At 41.4% G+C, this 27,851-nt stretch overlaps 1 protein-coding gene across 1 annotated transcript in view; it reads right to left on the bottom strand.

Moving 5' to 3' along the window:
- LOC109317324 (CUB and sushi domain-containing protein 3-like) overlaps positions 1-27,851 on the bottom strand; it is a 250,480-nt gene that overhangs the window by 27,794 nt on the left and 194,835 nt on the right. The window contains exon 10 of the mRNA XM_019545967.1: positions 14,649-14,836. Within this exon, the coding sequence (XP_019401512.1) occupies positions 14,649-14,836 (188 nt within the window). The remainder of the gene's footprint in view (positions 1-14,648; positions 14,837-27,851) is intronic.

A 27,851-nucleotide genomic window follows, 5' to 3' on the forward strand; every position in this document is an offset into this window, starting at 1 on the left:
GAACACCTTCAGGAGTAAATTGGATGCTTATCTTGCTGGGATCCTATGACCCCAGCTGACTTCCTGGCCTTTGGGCAGGGGGCTGGACTCGATGATCTCCCGAGGTCCCTTCCAGCCCTGATGTCTATGAAATCTATGTTCCAGACCTTGGGGGCTCAGACAGCAAAGAAATTCTTCCTTATGTCCAGCCTGAAACGTTCTTGCAGGAGTTTCTAACCATTAGACCTTGTCATCTCTTGGGGCGCTCTGGTGAACAAGCATTCCCCCAGAAACTGGTAGTCTCCCCTGATAAATTTATAGGTTGCCATCAGATCACCCTTGAGCCTGCGCTTTTCCAGGCTAAAGAGCCCCATGGCTCTCAGCCTGTCATCGTAATGTCTAAAATCAATTTGTAATGCATCCTGGGCCATTGACAGCACAGGACCGGTATCCAAGGCCCAGGGCAGGAGCCAGCATCCATCCCAGGGATGTGCAGGAAGCAGATCATGGTTCTGCCCAGGTCCTGGCTCCACAATGTCATTGCCCCATGATTCCACCCCACGATACCAACCCTGCCCACCCATTCTGCTCCTGGACTCTGCTCCTCACCTCATCCACCTGGCCATGTGCCAGGCCATGTGCCCTGCCTGTGTGGCCCTTACCCCGACAGTGTGAGGGGGCGGGGGGGGGCGGAGTGCCCCGGTGCTTAGGCAGCAGAGTTAGGTCTGGTGGCAGTTGGAAGGAACTCTACAGCTGGGACTGCCAAGAAGTGAGTCCAGTCACTGCACTGCCCCAGTCGCACTGCACACCGGGGAGTGGCAGGACTGGCTGCATGTGCCACAGCATGGCTATTCCCCATGCCTGGGCTGGGTGGGGCCAAGGGACTATCTGCGAGCTACACATAATCCTTTGGTGGGCCAGATGCAGCTCATGGTTCGTATTTTGCTCATCCCTTGCCACCTGCCCTGCCTTCTGTCTTTGTTGCTTATGAAATCAGCACTGAAAGTGAAATATACTCAAAGAAAAATGTAAAGTTAAAGTGCTTGAAAAGAACTGTGGGCAAGCAAAAGCAAATTAGTTAAGTAAAGTCTTCCTCCTCTACTTAACCATTCCCACAAACAAAGAGCATATGAAGCAAAAGAATAACAGTGTTAATAATGGATAAAAATAAAGGCAGAGTATATGATGAACAAAGATGCATTACAAATTAATTTTAGTTCCCCTCCCCCCCCCCAAAAAAAAAACGGTGAACCAGGAAGAAGCAAGCAGAGAGGTAATATGATTAAGTGGCTCAGTTATTTCAGAAATACATTTCTTTATGTAAACTATAAAAAAAATCTATATTTCTAATGTGCTCTCATAACTCAAATTGACCTTCCATTACTACAAATAAAAGGACTTCTTGAAAAATTTAACTTCCCTTCAAAAGGCAATTTAAAATAAAATAAAATATTTGGTGCATTTCTAAAACAAAATGAATATCTATTTTGATAGTATGGTTTATGACCTGACTTCTTATTGTGACCAGTTTCAGTTGTAGCAATTGTAGTCTTTTTTCACCCTCAAAATATCTGTATCTGAAACTGATGGGAGCTTTTTTTTTTTTTTGCTTACTCTACATACTAAATTTATATTAATTCACTTAGGACTTATTAGAAGGCAATATTTAAAACACACACATAATTAAAAAAGATGCATACATGAATGTGTATATGTGGTCCCTTTCCATTTCCCTGAATGAATGCCTCTATATTTTGTTTATTGGCAACATATGGGTAGTATTACTACAATCTATTCTGAGGTTCATACAGTTCATATCTACTCTATGATAGATTTTTTTCCATGAGAAAAAGGCATGAACAATAACATTAAACTCTCACGCTACTCCCAGATCTCTTTCCTTTACAATATAACATAGCTTTGGGGAAAGCATCCATCTATTATTGATGTCATATGCCTATAATGTATTTCATATAGTTAAAGATAAACTCCCATGTGGGCCTCAATCATATGCAGTAAATCTATTTAGATGAACATTGTCAGTTCCTTAATGAGAAAAATAAGTTGCCTCAAAGGTAATATGTCAAAAAACTGACCCAGCTTGACGTTGGTTCCATCTGCAAGTTCTTATTGTATATATGTTTTAATATTTTTAAATAAATCATTATTATTATTGTAAACATGCTGAATGCTATGAGATGGAAAATTCTATATGAAATGGAAGACCCATGGTGGTGAGTGGGGAGAAAAAACCTAAGATGCAACAGACTATGGTTTTCTTTTCTGTTTTAAATGTGTTCATGTTGTAATCATGTTTCATTCTCAGTTTCCCTGACTAGCTTGGACAGGAGGCAAAGAAAGCCTTCAGCAGGACTAAATCCCAAGCTACCTTGCCACAGGCAAGCAGATCCTGTGAGAATCTCCAGGAACAAAGAATTTAATAGCTTTGTTAACACTTTAGGTAGAGCTGACAAACATCAAGTCCACCTCTGACATCCTGCTGCCCCAGTCAAAGAAAAGGGAGATACTAGCATCAAACAATGTATGGAACAGCCTGAAAAGTCCAGCTTCAGCCTGAGAAGAAAAAAAGACAGTGAAACTAACTTTTGGGTGCCCAGGGCTGCACAGACTCTTTTGGGAACAGAAGGATGGCTTAACTCTTTGGGCAGGGAGGGGGAAGAGAAGGGGGGAATAAATTTTTTGCTGTGCTGACTTTGCCCAATACAGCCTTTTCTTGATGAGAAGCTATCTTTTTTTGCTATTTGGGTTTCAGGGCACTCCATTTCCACTTGAAGATGAAGGTAGCTACTTGAGACAAGGACAAGTAAGAGTCCGGGATCGAATGACCAGCCTCAGGATCAGACGGAGATAGAACTCACAACACTCCAGAAGCCATGCCTGGGCTAGCTTCAGAAGGTACTCAGAAATAGATGAAATGTGTGTAGATTAAATGAGGGGTGTGTGCGCACAACACTTTAAAGCGGGCTAAATGCTTTTGCATCACTTTAATGGTGTTGGAGTTTGCACCCCCCCGCAGAGTATTGTGCATGAAGTCCAGTCACGGTAGGAAATTTGCGCCTTATATGAATTGGGGTGTAATGCACCTTAAATGACTTGGGAAGGAGCAAACTAAAATTCCTCCAAGGAGTTTCAGTTTGCTGCCCCTACAGCCATGAAGTGAAGCCCTGGGTTGCGTGCGGTTCAGGGGCTCTGCAGGAAGCCCTGCAGCAGCCTGGGAAGGCAGGCTCCACCCAAGAAAAGAAGCAAGCTTGATTCTTTACAACCCTGCCCCCATGGAGCCTGCCTGCCTGCCTGAGCTATGCGGAGGCCCAGTGCTTCCCTTTGCAGCTGCAGTGCCCCCTGGGACTGCCTGAGGAGCCGGGTCCTGTGGGTGGGTGTCACCTATAGGATGGGGGGCGGGGGCTGCCATTACCTTGGAGGGAAGCACCAGCCCCACAGCCCAGGGACCACTCTGCCTGCTGTCAGCTCGCTCTCCCCTCCCTGCCACTGGAGAGGCAGGTAAGTCAGGTAAGTGCACAGTGTGTGCATGACACGGGAGTTTTAAGTGCCTTAAATTGAAGCAGTACGTTTAAAAACTCCAATTTAGGGCCCCAGTTTTGTCCACACACCTGAGACACTGGATAAGGCCAGGGTTGCCAAGCAAGTGTTCCTTTGAGAGAATCCATGACAAAAGTTATGCATAATGATGTGCATGCATTTATTTTATATTAATGCAACTAAATTCCTGTTTACAAGCATAATATCTGTAGGCCCTCACTCTTGGATTTACATGAAAAAGAATGCAGCACTTAAAGAGTGGAGATCTGTGCAGACATTTTAACAACGAAGAAAAAATACTGAGGGACTCCAGAAGAAAAAGAGCCAAAAGAAAGGTTTTTGCCCTAGGAGCACAGGGTTATAGGAAAGTAGGCCTAGAAGGGATCTCCTGAGGTAATCTAGTCCAGCCTCCTTCCTCAAGGCAGGATCACTTCTGAGTAAACCATCCCAGCCAACTGACTTTCCAACCTGAAATTTCCAAGGATGGAGATTCCACAGTTTCCCTAGGTTGTCTGTGTGATGGACTATGGATTTTATTGTGACATTTTTAAGTTAACCATGTTCAGTTGTTATAATATAGTGTGCACAGTGTTACCTTTCAGCGCCATGTTCTTGGGGAACCCTGACACAGGACGCAGACTGTCTGACTCACAAAGAATCCCCCCCTTCCCCTCCTCTACCTAAACAGAAACTGATTAAAATGCAGTGAAAGACACACCTAAAACCCTCCAGATGAGGGTGACAAGAGTGAAACAACTGCCCTAGGTTTCATTTGCATCCGAGATGGAACCAGATGACAAGTCATGTACATGGAGATGGAGAACAGAGTGCCCGAAGAAGAGACCACTGAAGTGAATTCTGGGATCAGAGAAGCAGGGGAGCACTGCATGATGGCGAATCTGTGCTCCAAATGCTCATCAACCCACATTTACACACACCCAGCTCAGCATTTATCAGACAAGTTCTAATCTGAATTTGCAAAGGACCCCCCACACACACATCTCTAAGCAGAAGTAAATTTTAATAGGCATCTCAGGCCATACATTCCCTGGTCCCACTATGGGAGGCCTATTTAAACATGATTGACTAAAACTCAGTTGCTGGGTTAGGGAATGCTGAGGCAAGAGATGGAGTTACAGTGGGTATAGGCAACATTTGGACAGTGATTAAGGGTTCATCACAGCATCCAGCCCATTGGAGCCCTGACCACAAGTGTTGTCATACTTTTCCCAGGACGACGGGTGGAAGTCCTCTCCGCAACAGGTTATGAACACTCCAATAATTGCCTTAAGTCTGTTAAAAGACTATATAGTAAGATCTGGAAAAGTCATGCTAAGCTGAGGCTTGTTCACAACAAGTAAAAATCCAAAACCCTGATGCTGCAAGCTATGTATTGTTTCTGAAGAAACCATGAGATATCCCATCAGTATATCTGCTATCCATAGGGATTTCAAGCTGGCTCGTAAGTGTCTGGTTACTCCCTAACCTTATGTGTTTCCTGATTATCAATCAATTTCTTAAGATGGTCCAAACCAGATAACCCCTTGTCAATAGAAAAGACAATGATTTACACTATTGAGAATGCTTGAAAGAAGCTGAACTAAGGGTATAAATATCTGTAAAACAAGCAGCAAAAGTGCACGTGTGCTTCAAGAGGAGAAGTCTGTCTTACACCACCCGCTGTTGTCTCCTTTCAAGGACCGTGCTGAGAACTTTAACCTATCAGCTTTGCAACCCGAGTGCCTTGGACTGGTGAGATACCAGCTCTCTCTATCTTTTATCTGTTTTCTCTAAGCATAAAATGCTGACCCTGAACTGTATTAGTTAAGCTTGAGCTAAGTTTCCCCAAATACTTAGTGAAACCAGGATAGTATTGTAATTGTTTGTGTTTGTTTTTCCTTTGTATGTCTATTACTACTAGTTGCATTATATATTTCATATACTTAGCAATAAATAACTTTTATAGTCAAACTGGTAGTAACTGGGTATATTTTTCCTTCTCTACTTCTGCTTCCCCACTTACTCTGCAGCAACACTTCTTTTAGCTAAAGATCCCGGTGAAGCCCAAAAATACTGTGGGATCTTCTCATCAAGGGGCTAAAGATTGGGACATGCTGAGTTTGAAGCACATAAGGGCTTGTACAGGCTGATTGACCCAGTTTGACTCAAACATGCCCTAATGAACTGAATGCTGGTCCATAAGGGTGTCATCAGGACACCCAGCTGGATTCAGAGGTATTCTGTTTAACTGTGTGCTTGTCTGACTGCAGTTTATTGTTGCTCTCATGAACTGATTCTTGGCATATGAGGGTGTCAGCCTGTCCATGCTGATCAACCCAGCTGGGTCAGGCATGTGACGTTAATCTGTGTGTTTGTATGTGTATGACTGGTATGGTGACTGGAAGAACCCAGCCCCATTGAAACTGAGTCCTGAAAGATAGCTCCATTGGAGGTGAGGACTTGCAGAATGGAGATATACAGCTCCATATAGAAACACAAGTAACACAAGCAGCATATTGATAGAATTACCAAGATCCTAGAAACGTGTCCCTAATAAATGAGCACACCCCAAAGTAATGGGCAAATCTGGTAACAACAGAGAATGAAGGGTTAATCCAGGTCTGGCTACGCGCAGGACCAGACCAACACATTTAGCATCATCAGAGCTTTTTCAACGTGTCAACAGAGGTGAGATACCCAACACTCCCAAGGTGTTCAGAGGAGATATACATGACAATGGGAGATCAGGCTTGGGTGAAGCAGCCTGTCAGCTCCTGAGAGAAGAGTCTAGGGACTGAGATAAGTGGGTGAGCTCTGAGGAGCTGGGGGGCCTGAAAGGAGACAGCTAAGTATCTTTGGGGATTCTCAGGGTTGTGCAGGCTGCATCTGGGACAGGTGAACTGCTTAACCTCCTTGGAGGTGATAGAGAACATCTGGCTGGGTGGCCCTTGCCCCAGTAAAAATCTTGAATAAAGAAACTGCCTTCTGTACTGCTTGTAACTGTGAATTGCACTGGGTCTCCCCAAGAAGAAATGGAGTCCCTCCCTAAGAAGTGAAACTGGATACTCACTGTGAGTCAGGGCCACAGAGAACTAGAGAAAGTGAGGGACTGAAAGGCTGGGGTCTCAGAGTGGAAAGGAGCTCAGGCTCCTCTATTGCTCTAAGAAGACAAGCCTGAGTTGGCTTCAAGAGACACTTTCAGGGTACGTCTACATTATATGCTTAATGCCCATTGGATTAATACTACTGCACATTAGTATAGCTGGGAAAACTGTATTAATGCATTAATGCACAGTAGATTAGTTCAATAGCAATTAAGCATCACACAAAAAGTGTTCCTCTGTACTGATGCACATTAGCATTGATTACCGTGCATTAGGTGCATTATTGAGCATGCAGACATGCTCTCAGAGACCAGACAAGGCCACAATAGTCCCAAAACAGAACTCCCCTGGAGGGTACTTCCTGACAGCCTGTTCCAATATTTGAACACCCTCATAGTCATAAAATTCGTCCCACTCTCCAGCCTCAATTTTCTTTGCTGCAGCTGAAGATCATTGCTCCTAGCCCTGGCAGAAATCATCACAGGAAAACAACCATCTCCATCCACTCTATAATTGCCTTTCAGGTATTTGAAGACTGATATCAGATACCCACTAAGTCTTCTCCAGGTTAAATAACCTCAGGTCTTTCAGCCTCTCATGAGGGCACTTATTGATATTGCTCTGTGCTGGCTCTCCTGTCTGTTCACATATTTCTTCAAGTATGGAGTTCAAAACCAGACACAGTACTACAGATGAGGCCTCATAAATTATGAATTTGATTAATAAGTAACACCCCTCTCAATAAAATCCAGGGTGCTGTTGTCCTTTTTTCTTTTTCTTTTTTGTAAGAAGAGCACAGTGTTGACTCACATTCAGCTTATGGTCCTCTGTAAACCTCAGGTCCATCTCTGAAGTACTGCTGTTGGCATTTATGACCTAGATGCCTTGTTCTTGAGGGACACAAAACTCTCAGAGTGACCATGACCTTTTAATAGGCAAATTTATTAATACACAGTGATAACAGAAAAGAATAATACAAGTAATCCTAAGGCTGTCATCAGAGTCAAGGTACATCTGGCCAGGACATGAGCTTCACTCAGGTTCTTTTCTAGAATTTCATGTCAGCAGCCTGGAGGTTGGAGGCCAAGGCCCATCCCACCCTCCAGTGGGGTGGATGAGATGGGCTAGTGGTATGCCCTCTGTCCCTGGTGCCTCGGGTTTGCCTCTCAGGGATGCTTCTGCCCATGTGGCGGCAGGTTCCCCTCTTGGGGACCCTTTGTCAGGGAACTTTTTGTTGCTCTAAAGTCTCTGCTTTTGTATTATTTTTCCCTCCTGATGACTCTTCATCCATAGCTAATGCTGATTGGTCTTTCTGTGGTTGTCATACTGTCCACATTCTGTCCTGTCAGCATATTCCTTTGTTTTACAAGCCCATTGCATACACACATCCTAATTTGTGCTTTCTGGGTCTTTTCCTAATTTGGTCTGCTACCCCAAAACTAGAACTCTCAGGCCCCCAACTCTTGGGCCTTCTGAGCTGGCAGCACCTTATCTCATGTTATGGAACAGTGTGGTATATGCCCACAATTTCCCAGGCTATGTCTATATCCATTGGCCTTCTTGTGTTAAACACCCTGTCTGTCTTAAAGGCTGTGAGAACTGTGTGACTGTGAGATCAGGCTTTTAGAAATCAATTAGCCCTTGCTGCCACCCTGGGCCATTATTCTAATGTGTATATATATATATATATATATATATATATATATATATACATTTGAATAATAGGTATATATATATTATCTAGAAGCCAATTCCCAAAAGCAAATCAACTGCAACCAAGCCAGTCAATCTCATGTCTGTATTTTACATTTTTCCAGTCTATCCTTTATTCACAATCCTACCCCTGCCCTCCAGACTGTTTTCAACTCCACCCAACTTGGTGGCATCTGTAAATCTGTTAAGCATTCATTTGATCCAACATCCAAATCACTAATAAAGATCTTGAACAATACTGGACCTGGGACATATCCCTGGGGAACCCTACTCAATAACTCCTCTCAACTAGACATTTAACAACTTAAGACTGCTTGTTAAGTACGATGATCCAACCAGTTACGTATTCACTGTACAATAATTTTTGTCAAGTTCATATTGTCTTTGCTTGTTAATGAGAATGTTGTAAGAGACCATAGCAAAAGCATTGCTAAAGTTAAGGTATATTACATTCACTGTTCATCCACTGTTCTCTTCCCATCCACAAAGCTTGTGATCTTATAATAGAAGGAAATCTAGTTGGTCAGACATGACTTGCTCTTGGTGAATCTATGTTGGCTTTTCCTGATCACCCTGTTCTCCTCTAGGTGCTTCATAATAGATTCCTTCAGGAGCTGCTCCATGATTTGTCCAGGTACTGAGGTCAGGTTGACTGGTTTCATTCCTCAGATATTCCTTCTTCTCTTTCTTAAAGTTGGGAACTATGTTTGCCTTTTTCCAATGCTAACAAGTTCTTAAAGAGGATAGGTAGTGGCTCTGAAATTACTCAGCCAGTTTCTTCAGTACCCTAGGTCCATTCCATCTGGCTCTTCTGACTTGAAAACATCTAGATTTTCTAATCTGTTCTACCACTACTCCTGGCTGCTTGTCTCCTTCCCTATCTTTGCTGTCACCTGCATTTGTCATTTGGTAGCTGTCATAGTTGAGGGCTACCAGCTTTAAACTTTTTACTATAAACACTTGAGATTTTTCCCCTGTGTGTTCAGTCAAGAAGCATTGTCTCTACACACTATAATACAAAAATTTACATTTTGTTTCTCACTTCTCAGCTAAGTAAAGTTGAGAATGATAGAACAATAGTGTGTGCAAGCAATAAATAAAGACTCAAAAGTGTCACTCAATAACTATTCCTCTAGGTGAATGGAGAGGTATGCATAGCCTCTAAAAGGAGTTGCAGCCAGTCTTCTTGGGCTGGGAGACATGGAGATAATCCTCAGTCCTCCATGAGCTGAAAGAAGAACTCCATGGAGAAGAAGCATGAAATGAATTTAGAACATTTTTTATATTTTCTTAGATCAAGTGCTGACACCTAAAAAGCTAGCTTCCCAGGGTGCCTGCAGGAACTGGCAGAAACCTGGACTTTTTGTGGTAAAATTTACTCACTTTTACATTTTACCTCAAATCCATTGTGATTATTACTCTGGGATAATGTAAAAATGTTACAAAGAATCTTAGAAAATAACAATGCATGTGGGTCTCTGGTCACTCCTAGTATTCATTACTGTGAATAAAAAGTAGTAAATGATCTCCACATTGTATTTTAAATCTAACCAAGTACATTAGAGAATTAAGTCAAGAACAGCTTATTAATGTGAAAATATGACTCATATAATTCTGCCAAATTTAGTGAGATGTACAGTAGCTTAGTAAATAACGTGCTGTCTATGCAAAATAATTAAATTGATGTTAACTGCAAAGCCATATTTGCCAAATGATTATATTTAAAAGATTGAAAAAAACCTGTGTGTCTGAATGAATTTTCTCCTCTTTAATTCCACCTTGGACAAAGCTATCACCTTTCTCGTGGACCTGGAAAGTTTCCCTAGACACACACAATTGTAAGTGCATGAACACCACTGCTGCATAATTTAAATGGAAAAGTTTTATTGTGGCATTTTTCATTTCAATTACTATATCCTGTGATTTGAAATATGTAGGTCAAGCTGAAAGTGACATCAGAATATGACTCAATGCCTGAGGAGGACTTAATTTATTATTTAAATCCAGCATAGATTTGAATTATGTAGAAAATAAAGGGCATGATCAAATATTAACTTATTCAATTTGTATATAAATGTTAAGCTTTAAGGAAACATTCAAAGTCTGGTTATCATTTAATCTGTAAAGAGAAAAATAATGAAAACTGGTGCTTATAAGAGGAATTACTATATATTTCATTTGTGGGTCTAAACTGTAAACTATGTTTCGCCTTTTAATCAGCCTGATTTTCACAACGTCAGAGTAAATCAAACTTCCATTAAGTGTAGTGAAAGTTTGATGATACAGTCTTTTTGAAAATCAGGTCACTACTTCAGGTTTGGCTACAAATATGCCCAGGTATGGGTACAGGCATGCAATCAATTTTGGGTATTATGACCCAGAGTTTGGGTACTATGACTGGGGGATAGAAACAAAAGCCGAAAAGTAAATAGAGTCTGGAGACATGGATAAAAGCTTGGCAGGGGGAAGCAATAATAGAAACCTTAGTATTTTTCTCAAGAGAGTTCAGGACAGTCACTTAGATACTTGAAATGTTTAAACACTAATGCAAGCAGTATGAGGGGGAAAAAGGAAGAACTTGAGGTACTAGTAGAATCAGAGATTTATAATGTAATTGGGATTACGGAGATATAATGATGCCAGTTCGCATGACTGGAGTCTGGTCATAGCTTGTTCAGGAAAGACAGGTGGGGAGGAAAGGATGAGGCATTGCTGTATATATAAAAACAATGCACATGTGTTCAGAGGTGTAATATGAAGTGGAAGGTAGCCCTGCTGAAAGTCTCTTAGTAAAGGTAGAGAGAAGAGCGACAGATGGGAATGTCCTGGTAGGTGTCTGCTACAGGCCTCCAAACCAAGAAGAGGAGGTTGATGAAGCCTTCTTTAAATAATTGAAAGAAGCTTCCAAATCACAGCACTTGGTTCTCATGAGGTACTTTTATTCTCAGGACATCTGTTGAGAGGGGGGCACAGCAGTACAAAAATAGTTCACAGCACTAGGGTACTGTACAGTAGCATCAACAAATAGGTGTCCATCAGTGCTACTGAGCAGTAACTCTGATTACTGAAGTTATTTAGTATTTGTTTATACAAATGCTAAATGACTGCACAGTAACAACAGATCAGTCAATGTCTTGTGTAGATGCAACCCATTACCTAAATTACCTCCCACCTTCACATTCTCAACCAAATCCTCCCTGTTATAAGCAGTAAGTTGAGAAAGCTTCCTCACTTGCTTTAAGGAGCTCTATCTAACTCAGGAAGTCTACAAGCCAACTCGGGGCAAGGTGCTCCTAGACTTGGTTTTGGCCAAAAGGGATGATCTAATGAGCAACCTGAGGATTGAAGAGAAACTGGGTGACAGCGGCCATGTGATGATCACTTTCTCCATCCACCACAAGCCAGGAAAATCAGCCAGCAGGGTAGAAATCCCAGATTTTAGGAAAGCTGGTTTCCACAAACTCAGGAGATTGGTTGGTGAGGCCCTGCAGGACCACGGTCCAATGAGGAAGGGAATACAAGAAGAGTTGTCTTTCCTCAAGGAAGCAATCCTAAAGGCTCAAAGAAAGTCTATTCCCTCTCATAGTAAAAGGAAGGAAAAGAGCTGAGAGACCCCAATGACCTCCCCATAGGATCCTGAACTCTATTATTTTGTGGTCACTGGCCGTGCCTACACAAGACGCTTCCTGTGCAGTAGCCTGATGCTACTGCACAGTAGCATCATGTGGCAACAACTGTGACGTGACACTACTGAGGGTGCTAAAATGTGGGGCTAGGTGGCAGGCAGCCCCTGTATGTTAGCACCCTCATGGCCCAGACAGCCCCTGTCTACACATGCATTTCAGTGCATGTAATTATTTCGGTGTTGGATAGAACTGCCCCTAACAGTACTATCCTACAGTGGAGTTGATTAATTTACTGCACCCTAATACCCAATAGTGCACTTGTAGATGGTGATGCTTTACTACAGAAGTAATTAGTGAAATCTGCAGTGAAGCACCTGTATAGACACACCCAGTGAGGAGTTCTCAATGGCTCAATGTTTCGTTGGGAAAAGATAGCAAGTGGGGTTCCCCAGAGATCTATTGTGGGTCTGGTATTGTTCAAGATCTTCATTAATGATTTGGATGATGGGATTGAGTACACAATAGGAATCTGCAGATGACATCAATTTAGGTGGAATTGCACACAATCCTGAATGCAAGGTTAAGATCCATAATGACTTGGATGGATTGGTAAAATGGTTTGGTTTCAGTACCACAGTGAAGTAGCTGGGGGTTATGGTGGACCATAAGATGCATATCAGCCAAGAGTGTTCTTGTTACAAAAAAAGCCAACAAAAGTATCACTTGCAAATCAAGGGAAGTGATTCTTCCACTCTATTCAGCACTGGTGAAGCCTCACCTAAAGCACTGTGGCTAGTTTTGGGCCCCACAGTTTAAGAAGGATGTGGAAGTTCTGGAAAAAGTCTGGTCAAGGCAACACAACAAAATGATCAAGAGCCTGGGAAGCATGGCTTAAGAGGAAGGGCTGAAAGAAGTAGGGTTTTTTAGTCCGGAGAGAAGAAAACTGAGGTGGGATTTGATAACAGTCTCAAATACATGAATGATGATTATAGAGGGGATGGAGGTGGGCTTTTCTCTGTGGCTGAAGCAGACAGAACTAGGAGCAATGACCTCAAGCTGAAGCAGGATAAATTTAGGCTGGAGTTTAGGAGGAACTTTTTGACTATGAACAGACTACTTAGAGATGCAGAATTGTTATCCTTGGAAACATTCAAAAGCAAGTTAGACAGACACTTGGCTCAAACAGTTAAGATGCTGCTGCCTTGAGCAGCGGGCTGGAGGAGATGATCTTGTGTGGTCTCGTTCAGCCCTACTTTTCTGTGAGCCCAGGATTTTATAGCCCAAACTTTGTGTGAACTTTAAATAAAATCGTGAGTAACTGATGTAGTGTAATTTTTCGCACACAAAGGTGCATTACACCATTTTTCATCTTCTAAGCACAATGCTTTACAAGACCTCAGTCTGTCTGTCACCATGTTCTCAGACCATGTTTTATAAATTTATATTGTGTCTTTTTGGATCTTTCTTTCTTTTTTTTACCCAGCTATCATGGCCTGAACATTTTTTCCTGTGTACATTCCAGGATTTCTAGCAACATGCTCAAAGAACCTCAGTTGTTCTCATTCAGTATTTCCTTTCTTGATGTCATTTTTTCTGTTACTGCACCATTTATTTCTTATGCTCTCTTTTTGCTAGGTCCTCAAATCCACCTCAGCATCTTCACCTTTGTCACCCTAATCATGGACGTCTGTTGATTTTGCTACCCAATATTCTGATCCATACAATAGCAGTAGTTCTGTAGATTTTCCCCTTTGAACAAATTGAAATTTTCCTATAGCTGACTATCCCTCTACTTTATCTACACCTTGTTCATCCTGCTTAAAATTGTCTTATCCATCTCTTTCCATTTTCTTCTGTTATCCCTCTTCTTTCCATCTGTTATCCATGGTTAAATGGACCACAGATACTTGAACTAACACACAAATGATATGTGCTGGTCATCTAAGGCCACCAATACGTTTCTTCTTCCAATATCCTAAGAATGCATGTGATGTACTCTATTATTTCTCTGCTCATGTACAGAGTGTTTTTCCAGAATGTGCCTCTACCTGTTCCAGTCTCTCTCTACCTATTCTCTGCTTTCTTCAATGAAAGGCAACTTATTTGAGAATATCATGCATCAAGGATCATCCTTCCAAGTATGTCCAAAACTAGGAAAAATAGAAATGGGCTTAATGCTGACTCTTGATAGACCCCAACTCTGTCTGGAAAGTCCTTGGGCCTTGCTGTGTTTGCATCTAATTTACTTTGTTCATCCTCCATACATGTTCCACAAAAGTCTCATGCAAACTTCGGGTGCCAACTGTTCTCTTATGCATCAACACATTATTTTTGTTGGTACAATAAAAATAAATCCAACCCAATCTCTGTCTTGTGCTTCTTAAATGAGTAAGTGCTGAGAGTAAAAAGCATCATCAGACTTCAAAGGAATGTCTTGTATTCTATTCAGCAGCATAACAACTCTAACAAATCCAACAAAATTTTAATGGTTTGTGAACCAAGTCCCACTAAAATTGATTTAGCAGGATGCATGGTACCTGTGGATCAGAGTGTGAATCAGGGGGATAGAACTCTGTGTGTTTGTGTGCACATACACACACATACAAATGAACATATTCATGGAAAGTAAAAGTTGAAGAATCAAGGTGTGAAATTCTGAATTACTTACTTTCATAATGAATCTTGAATCCATTATTGGAACGACTGTTGTCTGTTGTAAACAGAAGGTAAATGAAGTTGCTGCTACTGAACAAAAACTGTGGGACTTGTGTACCATTGTAAGACCCAAGAAGTGGTGACAGTAGATTTGGTCCATCATGAACTTCCAAAACATCATAATTAAGTTCCGTCTGAAATCTAAAGTTGACAAAACACACTCACAATGTTATACACATTCAATACATAGAAATATGTTGTATTAGAGAAAAATACACTTTAACCATAATTTTCTCAGCTTTATTTTTATTAAATATATCATATATATTATTTGATGAGGCTTACCAAATGTAAATGCCTGGTATTATTTAAATACTAATTATAAAGATATAACAAATACTCCATTCATTGCCAATCAAAACATGGGCTAAAACTATGCCATAAACTTCAGTCATTCATTTATTCTTCAGAAAAAGTCTGTTTCATTTCAGTTGCCATAATAAGGCAAAAAAATATATAAAAAATTAAGCAAACTTTCTTTTCTTTTTTGAATGAAGCAATATAAATGATGCTCTCAAATGAGCTATTTGTTAAGATTTAATTCCCAGAACAAATAGATCATTTCAATTATTTCTCAGTATATAACCTAAAGATAATACTATTAATTAAAATAAATCTTAGGATTTGGGGGGGGGTTGGATTTTTTTTAATGGGTTAAGAGTCAAAATACATTTGCAGAAGCATGCATATCTTTAACATTTTGTGAATAACAGCCCAAATATTCAAAGCTGAGTGCCTGCCATTGAAATCCTAACTGCATCTATCGGTACCTAAATTAATCTGTCCTGGTTTCAAAAGTGAAAGCCACAATTGCACTTATTATTTTGGAGGATTTGTTGATATCTTGGACCTCTGAAATGCACCCACCTGTAGTTAAGTATTTAAATTACGGAATTATGAGTTTACAGAATTAAGGGGCTAACCATCAAAATTTAACATTCCAGGTGAAAAAAAGCATGGTTTCCTGGCAAATATTATTTTATAATGTTTACAAAAACTCAATGTATATTACCACTGGAGAAAGTTTGATATAATTTACTAGGAAAAAGAAGAACAACATATATGACAATCCCTTTCTTGTTTCGTAACGTCTTATTCTATGAAACAAAAACACTCCTATAAGTACTTGATATTTTCATAGGATGCTAATCTAAATATTTGTTATTATAGTAACTTGATAGATAAGTCCCAACAGGAGCTTGGATATAGCAAACTGGAAAAGGCTGAAACCCAGACAAAGCAAATGATGCTAGGCAAGCAGAAGCATTTTGAATGCACTGCAAGGGCAGGTTTCTGTCCCTGTTCTTGAATAATGTATGCTCACCCTTAAAAAGTAGAACAAAATCACCAGTGCTTCAAGATAGCTCATTGCTCTTTGAGTCTCAGATGCCACTGATGGCTCAAAGCATTTTTTGCATCTGCTTTTGTTGGGCTGATTTAGCCCTTTTTCTCTAAGGGGGATCTTGCAACATTCATATAGATTTTATGGCCTCTCAACAGGACTATTGCAGGGCAGTGTACATCGATTGATAGTAAAGGTCAACAGTCATCAACAGTTCCCACATCACTATATCCAACACCCAACAGGTATTCCCTAAACATGTGGAAATATCTGCAGCATTTCAGACACTTTGTACTAGTAACTGTTAACATGTGTTGAACTTTTTAAAACAGTCCAATGTGTGCATCAACTGAAAACGAGGAATCTAGGGAGATGATTCATTGAAGCAGACTGCACTACCCATGATCCTTATGGGGAATACAAATGGAGCAGGAGGCTCTATAACAGGTGGCTTGGATATTATTGTGACAGTCAAGAACTAGGGAGTAGAGTTGAACTATTTGGATAAAAGTGTATATGTAATTGGAAGGGGGGTGGGGGAGGTGACCAGGAGAGACGGGAATCCGAAAAATAATCACTACTGAAAATCATCAAGGAATTTTACTGTGCTAACTATTTTCAAGTTAGTATCATAGTTATACACACTTATGTGAGAGTGAAGGGTAGCAATTCAGGGTGTTTTATAAAAATATAATAAATTACTGTTGTCAAAAAACTCAGAGGTTGTTGATGTAGACTTTAGCAGTTGCTGGTATAGTGTTTAGGTCCACAATGTTGTGGAATAAACAAGGCACTATATGAAAACCTGCTCTCAATGGCTACTCAGGATGTTCTGCTTGTTCAGCCATTACTGATAAAATATAAAATGCCTCCTCAAAACTGACTACTCAAGCTTCTTATAACAATAATGCCCTGCTGCCAGAGGCCACATCTCTATGCTGACATAAATGTGAATATAGATATAACCCTGTCTTATAAACATCAGAAAAGTTGTGAACTCCAAATTCAGGATCTTCAAATTTGGGTTCTGTATGGATTCTATCCTTGCAGAAAATTTAAAATGTGATATTTAATAAAATGTCATGGTGATGAACCTATTTTCTTCAGATAAAAACTGGGGACATTTTTACATGTGCTCTGGGCGGTGGTGGGAGCAGCGCTTTAATTAGAGTGGCTCCCTGAGTGGCTCCCACACTTTAAAATGGTGACAGGAGCACTTGAACTAAAGCTTCTTCAACAAACTTTAGTCCAAGCACCCCTGCCACCATTTTTAAATACTGGGACACAGATACACAAGATGTGGGAGGCTGCTGGAGCACAGTAATTACTGCAACTTGGGCTGCTGCAGTGCAGTAATTAATCAAGTCTGCTCCAATGCGTTAGAATTACAGCACATAAGAGCAGCCTCTGCACTTCTATACAGGCACCCCATGCTTTTATATAAATTAGTTTACACATTTTCAAATTTAATAGAGTTAAAATTTTTCATAGATTTCTTTTTAAAATCTTTTTATGCCATAGGATACTAGAACAATATAACAAATCTCATAGTATGTATGGCGCTATGGGCATATTTGAACTTCAGGATAGTGTAGAGGTACCTGAGTTAACTTCTCAGGTAGTGGAAGCAGTCTAGCTGTTGTAGCAAGGAGTTCCATGCAAGCTGAGGTAGCCTGCTAAGAAGAGTTTAAACCTGATTCAATATGCATTACAGACATGCCTTAGAATCCTTAAGCAGTGCCAACTAGATAGGGGGTATTAAAATAAAGTTTTGGTTCTCTGATCCTTTACAGGTCTATAATAAAAGGGATGGAGTTAGGGAGAGGGGGAGGGTAGCAATAGTAGGTGACAGGGAATAATGGGAAGAGAACACGGCTAGCCTACAAGTAGGAATGATGACAGATGTCTTTTGTTCCTCCTCACTGTACCCCCTCTGACATGCCAATGGAAAGAAAAATACAAACAAGCAAGCAGATACAAATTTGTGAGAAACTTCTTAAGTGTAGCACCTTCAACTGTTCCTTCCCTTCTCTTGTAGTGAGCACAGCCTTGGAAAGATCCTCTAACAGACTTACGTGAGTGAAAGCTCATAATACATAGCAGAGAACAGAATCTATGAAATCATCTGCCTGAGGGTTTTTTTTTAATTTTTCACAAAACAACAATTAGTCCAGGTAGGTGAAATCTTGAAAAGCAGGAAATAAGGAACAAAATGTGGTAGATATTGTAAGAAACACAGAGATAGGTGCTGAGAGGGTGGGGATGTAAAGGAATGATCAATAATTGGAGAAAAAAGAGCTACTTGGATAAAGGGAAATAGGATTATGTAAAAAGGAATATCCATGGGATACTGACATCTGCTGGGAAAGCAATATAGCAGCGCACAAGCAATCTAGAAAAGTTTTGGAGAGTGTTGGGGACAACATCCTGATGCAAATGTTGGAGAAACCAAGTAGGAGCTGTGCTCTTCTTGACCTGCTGCTCACAATCATGGAAGAATTGGCAGAGAATGAAGTGGATGACAACTTGGGTAGCAGCAACCATAAGATGATTAAATTTAGGATCCTGAGGAAAGTGTTAGGGTGACAATATTTGGATTTGGGGGAGCAATGGATTTGCAGCTGAATACAAGGCTTTACTCTGTCTCAGTGAAGCTGCTGACCACAAGGCAAAATGATATATTAAAAATAACATTGCAATTGCTTATACAATCAGTTTTATAACAAAGCTGTAGCGTCGTAAAGTAGAGAGCCCATTGAGTAAGGAGAACAAAATGCAGCCCACCAGCTTTTGTCAGAAGATAAAGCAGAAGCAAGACTTTGGAGATGAAGAAGGACTCAGCAAAAAAAACAGAAAGAACCAGCAAGTGACCTGAGGAAGTGGAGGTCAAAGCCTTGAACATGCGCTCTTAGCAGAGAGGCATGTAAATGAATGAAATGCAAAGGCAATTCCATGTTAATGAAGTAAACATTAAACAGAGGCGGAGATTGAGTTGGGAGGAGAAATGGGTGGAACAAAAGGAGGGATGAAGATGGGATGGGATGAAGGAGGGACTTTGACTCGCATAGGGAACAGCTGGGCAGGATCACCTGGTAGGCCCATCTGAGTGGGGAAGAAGTCCAGGAGAGCTAGTTGTACTTTAAAGAAACCTTACAAATAGAGAGTCATCAGATTACAAGACCAGAGACATGACTGGAGGATGTTGTAATACAGAGCCACTGCCACTTCCAACTCTTCCTCTGCTTCTACCTGTGAATTTGTGTCCAGGTAGGATTAAAAACCATTGAGGCTTCCACCCAAGTCCTGGTTTGGTGCTGTGCAGACAGACAACAAGAGGGAAGAGCATCTTTGCAGACAGGCTTGCTAATCTAGTGAGAAGGGCTTTAAACTATGTTTGCCTTGGGATAGAGAACAAAGCCTTGGGGGAAGTGGGAAGTGGGAGACCTGTAGGAAAGCAGAAGCAGGAGTGGGCAACAAGGAAGGCCTCATTCTTCCTGAGAAGGTAGAGCAATAGGCTAGTCACCTCAGGTGTCTGTACACAAGTGCATGGAGCCTTGGAAACCAGCAAGAAGAATTTGAATTCCTCACACAGTCAAGAAACTTTCACATGATTGGAATAACAGAGACTTGGTAGAATAGATCTCGCGACTGGTGCACTGTCATGGATGGGTACAAACTAGAGAAGAGAAGGAGTTGTGCTTCATGTAAAATAGCTGCATGATTGCCTGGAACTCCAGTATGAGACAGGAGATAGACCTGTTGAAAGTCTCTGGCTTAGGATTAGAAAGGACAGCAAAAAGTGTGATATTGTGACCAGGAGGATGAGGTAGATGAGGCCTTCTTCAGACAACTAGCATATGTTTCCCAATCACAGGCACTGGTTCTCATGGGGGACTTCAATCACCCTGACATCTGACATCTGCTGGGAGGGCAAAACTGCAGCGTACAAGCAATCCAGCAAGTTTCTGGAGAGTGTTGGAGATAACTTCCTGGTGCCAGTGTGGGAGAGACAAACTAGGGACCATGCTCTTCTTGATCTGCTGCTCACAAACATGGTAGAATTGGTGGGGGATGTAGAAGTGGATGGCAATTTGGGCAGTAGTTACCATGAGATGAATGAGTACAGGATGCTAACAAAAGGAAGAAAGGATCCTGACAAAAGAAAAGAATGTTAGGAACAAGAGGAAGATCAGGGAAACTGAGTCCCTTACTAAATGGGGGAGGTAACCTAGTGACAAATGATGAGGAAAAGGCTGAAGTACTCAATTACTTCTTTACCTTGTTCTTTACAGCTAAGGTCAGTTCCCAGTCTATTGCTCCAGGCAGCATAGTTTGGGAAGGAATTCAACAGCCCTCAGTGGTAAAAGAACAGGTTGGGGATGATTTAGAAAAGCTTAACATATACATGACCACGGGGCCAGACGCAATGCATCCAAAGGTGCTGACGGAGTTGGCTGATGTGATTCTATCACCATTGGCCATTATCTTTGAAAACCTGTGGTGATTGGGGGAGGTCCTGAATGACTGGAAAAGGGCCAATCTTTAAGAAAGGGAAGGAGGAGAATCCAGGGAACTACAGACCAGCCAGGCTCACCTAGGTCCTCAGAAAAATCATGGATCAGGTCCTCAAAGAATCCATTCCTAAGCATCTGGAGTAAAAGAAGGTGATCAGGAACAGTCATCATGGATTCACCAAGGTAACATTATGTCTGACCAAGCTGATTGCCTTCTCTGATGAAATGACTGGCTCTGTGGATGGGTAGAGAGCAGTGGATGTGACATACCTTGACTTTAACAAGTTTTTTGACATAGTCTCCCACAACATTCTTGCAAGCATAGTAAGGAAGCCCAGGTTGGATGAATGGACTGTAGTTTGGAAAGAAAACTGATAGGATCATGGAGCTCAAAGGGTAATAATAAATGGCTCAACATCAAGATGGCACCCAGAGTCAAGTGGCATGCCCCAAGAGTCAGTTTTGGTCAGTATTGTCATCAATAATCTGGAAGACTGGATGGAGTGCACCCTCAGCAAGATTGCAGATGACACCAAGCTGAGGGGAATAGTATATACATTGGAGAGTAAGGCTGAAATTCAGAGATACCTAAACAAATTGGAGGATTGGACCACAAGAAATCTCATCAGGTTCAATAAGGACAAGTGGAAAATCCTGCACTTAGAAGACCTCAATCCCATGTACCAGTACAGTCTGGGGACTAAATGGTTAAGCAGCAGTTTTGTAGGCATGGACCTACGGGTTACAGTGGGCAACAAGATGAATATGAGCCATAACAGTATGCCCTTGTGGAGAAGGCTAACAGCATACTGAGCTTCATTAGTAGAAGTGTTGCAGTAGAAGTGTTGCAGAAAATTGAAGGAAGTGATTATTCCCCTCTATTTGGCACTGATGAGGCCGTACCTGGAGTACTGTGTCCAGGTTTGGGCCCCCCACTACAGAAAGGATGTGGAGAAATAGAAAGAAGTATAGTGGAGGTCAATGAAAATGGACCAGGACACATGACTTCTGAGGAGAGGCTGAAGGAATTGGGCTTAATTATTCTGGAGGAGAGAAGACTGAGAGGGGGATTATAATTACAGCTTTCAACTACTTGAAGGGGGGTTCCAAACAGGATGGATCAAGACTGTTCTCAGTGGTGGCAGATGGCAGAACATGGAGCAACAGTGTCAAGTTGCAGTGAGGGAAGTTTAGGTTAGATATTAGGAAAACTTTCTCACTAGGAGGGTAGAAAAACACTGAAACAAGTTATCCAGGGAAAGACTGTGGAATCTCCAGTCTTACAGGTTTTTGAAACCCAGGCACACATTTTTTTGCTGGGTTACAGAGTTGAGGACAGCCCTGCTTTGAGCAGGGGGCTGGACTAGATGACCTCCTGAGGACCCTTCCAACCATAATTTTCTATTGATTCTATGATATGAAATATCTTTGTTTGATAGCCTTATGCAAGAGAAGGGGTTTATTTACAGTAAAAGTGTGTGTGTAGATTAAATGGAGGCCCTAAACTGAAGCGGTGGATTTTTAAAAACAGCGCTTCAATTTAGGGCCCTTTCAATCCCTATGTCATGTATACTCCTGAACTTACTTGCCTCTCCAGCGGTGGGGAGGGGAGGGTTAGCTGTCGGTGGGCGGAGCAGACCCTGGGCTGCTAGGAGGGCTGGTGCTTCTCTCTGCAGCAGTGGTGGGGCCCCCACAGGCAGCACCCATCCATAGGCATCTGGCTCAGGTGGTCTTGGGGGGGCACTGCAGCCGTGGAGGGAAGCACCAGGCCCCCACACAGCTTAAGTAGGCAGGCAGGCTCCAGGGGCAAAAAAAAAAAAGATCAGGCTTGCCGCTTTTCTTGGGCGGAGCCTGTCTTCCCCAGACTACTGCCGGGCTGCCTGCACGGGCTTCTGGCAGAGCTGCAGTGCTGCACAGAGGCCGGTGTTTCACTCCACGGCTGTAGACAGGAAACTAAAACTCTTCAGAAGAGTTTTAGTGTGCTGTGCCCCAATTCATTTAAGGCACAATATGCTGCCGAATTTGCTACAGCAGCTGGAATTACTGTGTAATACACTGCCAATGCATGCAAATACTGACACCATTAAAATGATGCAAAAGCATTTCACCCGCTTTAAAGTGTTGTGCACATATGCCCCTCATTTTGGCTACACACGGTCTAAGAGTGCAATCACATTCTGTCCTACCCTGGTAATCTTTCTTCTCTGTGCCCAACATGACTCCTTAATATGCCTCTTAATATGCCTCAGGCAGGAAACTGCTTTGTGCACCTTCCAGAGTCCTCTTTCATGGTTCCTTCATAGCCCTTATAAAATTTAAGTGTCTCAGAATCTGCCAATATTCTGTGAATTAAGAACACTGAATGAATATTATTTTCTTCTATTAGGCTGAATTTTACTGAGGATTCACTTCATTCCTTTGTGGGCCAAGTCATTTGATGCAAGGAAAGATACACTACCTTTTAATTTTTTTCCCCCAAAGGTTGCATGTGTTATATATGCCAATAAAATTCTATACCAATAAAATTCTATACTGCATGTATGCTCAAAAAATGTGCCCTTGTTTCTCAGAAACTGCTTATCACGTCAATGCAGTATCAGGACACGAACAGTATGTCCTGCTACATTAGGTAAACTCATTAGTTAAATATGTCTAGCATGCTCATCAGCAGGTAGATGATTAACAGCATTGGCATTTAAATAGCTATAATGAGGCTTCAAGATTAATGCTACATTAAAATGGAGGGTGGTGATTCACATTTCTCTAGTCTTTGCTTTGTGTCTGTATCTGGACAAACTAAACTGTTGTTTCAGTTTAGTTTGTCCAGATACAGACACAAAACAAAGACTAGAGATTACACTGTCATATCTTGCCAGAAAAAGTGAAACTTCAGAGACAAGAGATTTACAAAAATGTGACAAATTCTAAAAGATATCCATAAGGAGATCCTGAAAGTACAAAATTACTGGATTCCCACATTTTTTAATACTTTTTCCCCTTATTTATTACCAAGATGGTTATTCCCCAACATTTGGAGATAATATTTTTATATAAAACTTAAAGTTTAGCAGATCTCCTGACTTGCAGATCTTTCAAGTCACTGGAGAACGAGAAACAGTGGGAAGACGAATACAGTCAAACTGATATTGTGAGAGAATGGGTACCACTGTGCTAGTAACAACCTGAAAATCTGAAAGGGTAAATCTCTGTTTCCAACTACTGCCTCCATTGCATCTAGATCCAAACTGAAAGACTCCACAGAGCTCATTAGATTTTTTTCCCCTCTCATAAAATTAAAGTCCTGGATAAAAATATATAAACTTGTATGAAAAGCAGAAAGCAACGTGACAAAGGTTCTGAGCTTTAACAAAGTTAAAGTTTTTAATCTAAAAAAATAAGCTTCAGAATTCATGTTTTCTCATTAGCAATCAACATCATAAGGGGAAGAAGTAAACGTGGGAGACTAAATGAGTAAGTCTCCTTAAATCTGTTTATGCTACCTACAGCATCATTAGATTTTTACTCAAACTAAGAAAACATGTCCACTTCTTGGACTTGTTATGATGCCTTAGAGATAATTCTCGTATTTTGTAGCATACCACATTAAAACCTCAATTGTATTCTCTAATTAAAAGAGTACACATTTTCTGGCCTTACACCTTTATGAAGATATTATTTTGTTTTCCACAACCTTACTGGAAACTATCCCACATGCTTACCCCACTTGTTTTTAAGTATCCGCTTTGCACATGCCTATATTTATATAAGAGTGTCTAAAGATGTGCATGTGTGTATGTCTGTAGATGTGCATATCTGAGCAGTATTTCTGTATGAAATTAGAAGTTGTTTTTGTACAGAACATATTAATTCCTAAAAAGCAAAACTATTTATAAGATAGTTTGGCTGTGATTGATCTCCCTATTTGAATTTAAATAAATGAAAAAAGGCACATTGTTAGTTTAAGCTAAACATTTTGTTTTGACCTTTTCAAAACAAAACAGAGAAGTTACTTCCTTGGAAATGGAGTTTTTTGAGATACATATGTTGACATGTGTTCTCACTGTAGGTGAGCAAGTCCTTTAAATATTTAACTGGAGATTCTTGCTTTAACAGTTCTCTTAGGAGAATGCACAAAGAAAGTACATAGCCATGCGGAGAAAAGGTAACAGAAGGCCTGGAAAGCCTTCTTGGCTAAACAGGGAAATCATGGTCCTCTTAAGAAAGAAGAAAGGGCTTATAAATAATGGAAGCTTGGGGTGGGCCCCAAGAAGGACTATTCCATGACAGCCTGAATTTACAGGGAATGGATAAGACAGGCTAAAAGCGGTGACCAAACTTAGATTAGCAATGAGAATCAAGGACAACAAGAAGTCCTTCTTTTGGTACATAGGGAACAGGAGAAAAAAATGGGAGCGTGGGGCCATTGTTAAATAACTTAGAAGAGCTGGTTACTGACACCTAGGAGAAAGCTGAACTCCTGAATGACTACTATGCCTCTGTCTTTCACTGAACCAAGGGGAAAACCACGCTAGGTAGAGTAGAGGATGAGTAATAGTAGGAATAATCACCTTCCTCCTATTGCTATAGAAATGGTGTATGACCATTTAATAAAATTAGACATATACAAGTCAACAGGACCGGATGATCTTTATCTGAGAGTGCTGAAGGAGCTGACCAAAGTCATTGCAGAACCCCTGCTGAAACTCTTCCACAACTCATGGCACTCTGGAGAAGTCCCTGAGAACTTGAAGAGGGCCAATGTTGTGCCCATACACAAGAAGAGCAGGAGGGAGGACCCAGGTAACTATAGGCCAATCAGACTAACTTTGATCATGGGGAAAAATCCTATAAAAGTTCATCAAGGAGTCTATCTACGAGAAGCTTGCAGAAGGTAAGATTCTAAATGAAAACCAGCATGGCTTCGTCATGGGCAGGTCTTGCCTTACCAAACTCATCTCTTTCTATGACCAGGTAATGCGCCACCTGGACATGAGACAGAAGGTTGACATTGTATACCTTGACTTCCAAAAGGCCTTTGATCTAGTATCCCACAGTATCCTCACAAGAAAATTGGTGAATTGTGGATTTAACTCTGAGACAGTCAAGTGGGTGAGAAACTGCCTGCAGGATAGAACCCAGAGAGTTGGAGTGAATGGAACTGTGCCATCCTGGTGACAAGTAGGAAATGGTGTCCCACAGGGGTTAGTGCTCGGTCCAGTACTTTTTAACATCTTTATTAACAATTTGGATGTGGGGGTTAAGAGCTGAATGGCCAAGTTCATGAACAACACCAAGTTATGGGGAAGTGTGGTCATGCTTGAAGATAGGTTACCGTTACAGGCGGACCTAGACAGATTAGCAAGTTGAGTGGATGGGAATCTGATTAAGTTGAATGCTGAGAAATGTAAAGTGCTTCACCTCCAAATGAGCAACCCCTGACACAGGCTTGGCAGCAATAAACTGACTAGCACACAAATGAAAGGGAACTGGTGGTAATAACAGATCACATTATGAATATGAGCCAGCAATGTGATGCTGTAGCCAGTAGGGCACATAATACTCTGGCATGAATCAACCGATGCATCTCCAGCAAAATCAAGGAGGTGATTCTTCCGCTCTACTCAGCACTGGTGAGACTGCAACTGGAGTACTGTGTCCAGTTATGGGCACCACACTCTAACAAGGATGTGGGCAAGCTTGAGAGAGTCCAGAGAAGAGCCACCCATATGATCACAGCCTTAAAAGGCAAGCAATATGAGGAAAGGCTGAGGGATCTGGGACACTTCAGTCTGAGGAAAAGATGGCTGATAGGGGACCCACGTAACAGTTTACCACTACAATAGGGGAGTACATCAAGGGCTCAGTGAGCAACTGTTCACCAGGGCACCCAAGGGGAGGACCAGGAGTAATGGCCACAAACTCCTGGAAGATCAATTTGGGCTCAACATTAGGAAAAACTTCTTCATAGTCAAGGTGTCAAGACTGTGGAATAAGCTCCCTCCAGAGGTGATGCAATCACCTACCCCGGAAATCTTCAAGAGAAGACTAGACAGTCACCTTGCTGGGGTCACCTGACCCCAGTTATCTTTGCTGCTTGGTGCAGGGGGCTGGACCCAATGATCTTCTCAGGTCCCTTCTGGCCTTACTTTCTATGATCCTATAAATCTATGGGGCACATTTTCTGCTTCTCATTTCTCTCTCTACAGCATAGTCCTATATCTTGTGTGACTTCAAGAAAGAAGTGAAAGAGTGGGCTGCAGATTTCCATACAGGTAACATATTCCAAAGCACTGTCGTTAATGGAAAATTACTTTTTTTCTCCTTTATATGATTGCTCATATGTGTGTAGTAATCATGGAGAGCCTCAAAACTATAAGTACTTTCCTGCAGGAGGGGTTCTCAGAATCTCCTAGGCAAACAATGACTAAAGGACCACCTTACCAAATGCAGTACCTGTCTGAGAGGCATCAGCAACTACACAGAGCTTGGTGTAGAGGTGATTACTGATTTCCAAGTGGCTGTCCTAAGGATGTCACACTGCACAGGGATGCTACTACAATTGCCTGCTGTTTGGAAGCATACCTTGTATATATAGAAGGTAGTTCCTCCTTGGCAGTCTAATAATACAGCTTAATAGAGTCCTGTAGCCATTTGTATGGTCTCTGTGTTGGTATCACTGTACCCCTTGATCTCTCAGATAAAGAAACAAATAGCTTTTTGAGACTTTCTATAGGGCTTTGCCCTCAATCAGTAGAAGGGTAAAGTTCTTTTTATGTCATGCAACTCATGAAGAATCTCAACTCATGAAGAATAAGATGTAAGAGAAAGAACTCTGGTAAGTTGATTTGTGGACCAAGGTGGAATTCCATAGCCACCTAGAGTAAAAACTGGGGTGTATTTTTAGGGACTCTATGTCCTACTAAAACACCACGTATTGATGATTCATCGCAACATTTTGGATCTCACCACCCTCTTCATGAAAATAATTGTTATGAAAAAAGATGGAATGATGGAACAAGAAATACAGTATTATAGCACCCTCACATAGATATGAAGATCAAATTTAGGTCTTGTTGTTCAATAGGCAGAATCATCCATGACTAAACCATCCCAGCCAAGTGTTTGCTTAATCTACTCTTAAAAATGTCTACACGCTCTATGGACTGCCTCTTCCAATACTTAAACAACCGCATATTGAAAATGTTCTTTCTAAGATGAATTGTCAATTGAGATGCGGTGCATGGCAGATGCACCACTGTAGAGACTACCATTACAGTGCATATGTGGGTGACACTTATTC

Source organism: Crocodylus porosus, unplaced genomic scaffold (genome assembly GCF_001723895.1).
Source record: "Crocodylus porosus isolate Cpor-Errol unplaced genomic scaffold, CroPor_comp1, whole genome shotgun sequence".
NCBI lineage: Eukaryota > Metazoa > Chordata > Crocodylia > Crocodylidae > Crocodylus > Crocodylus porosus.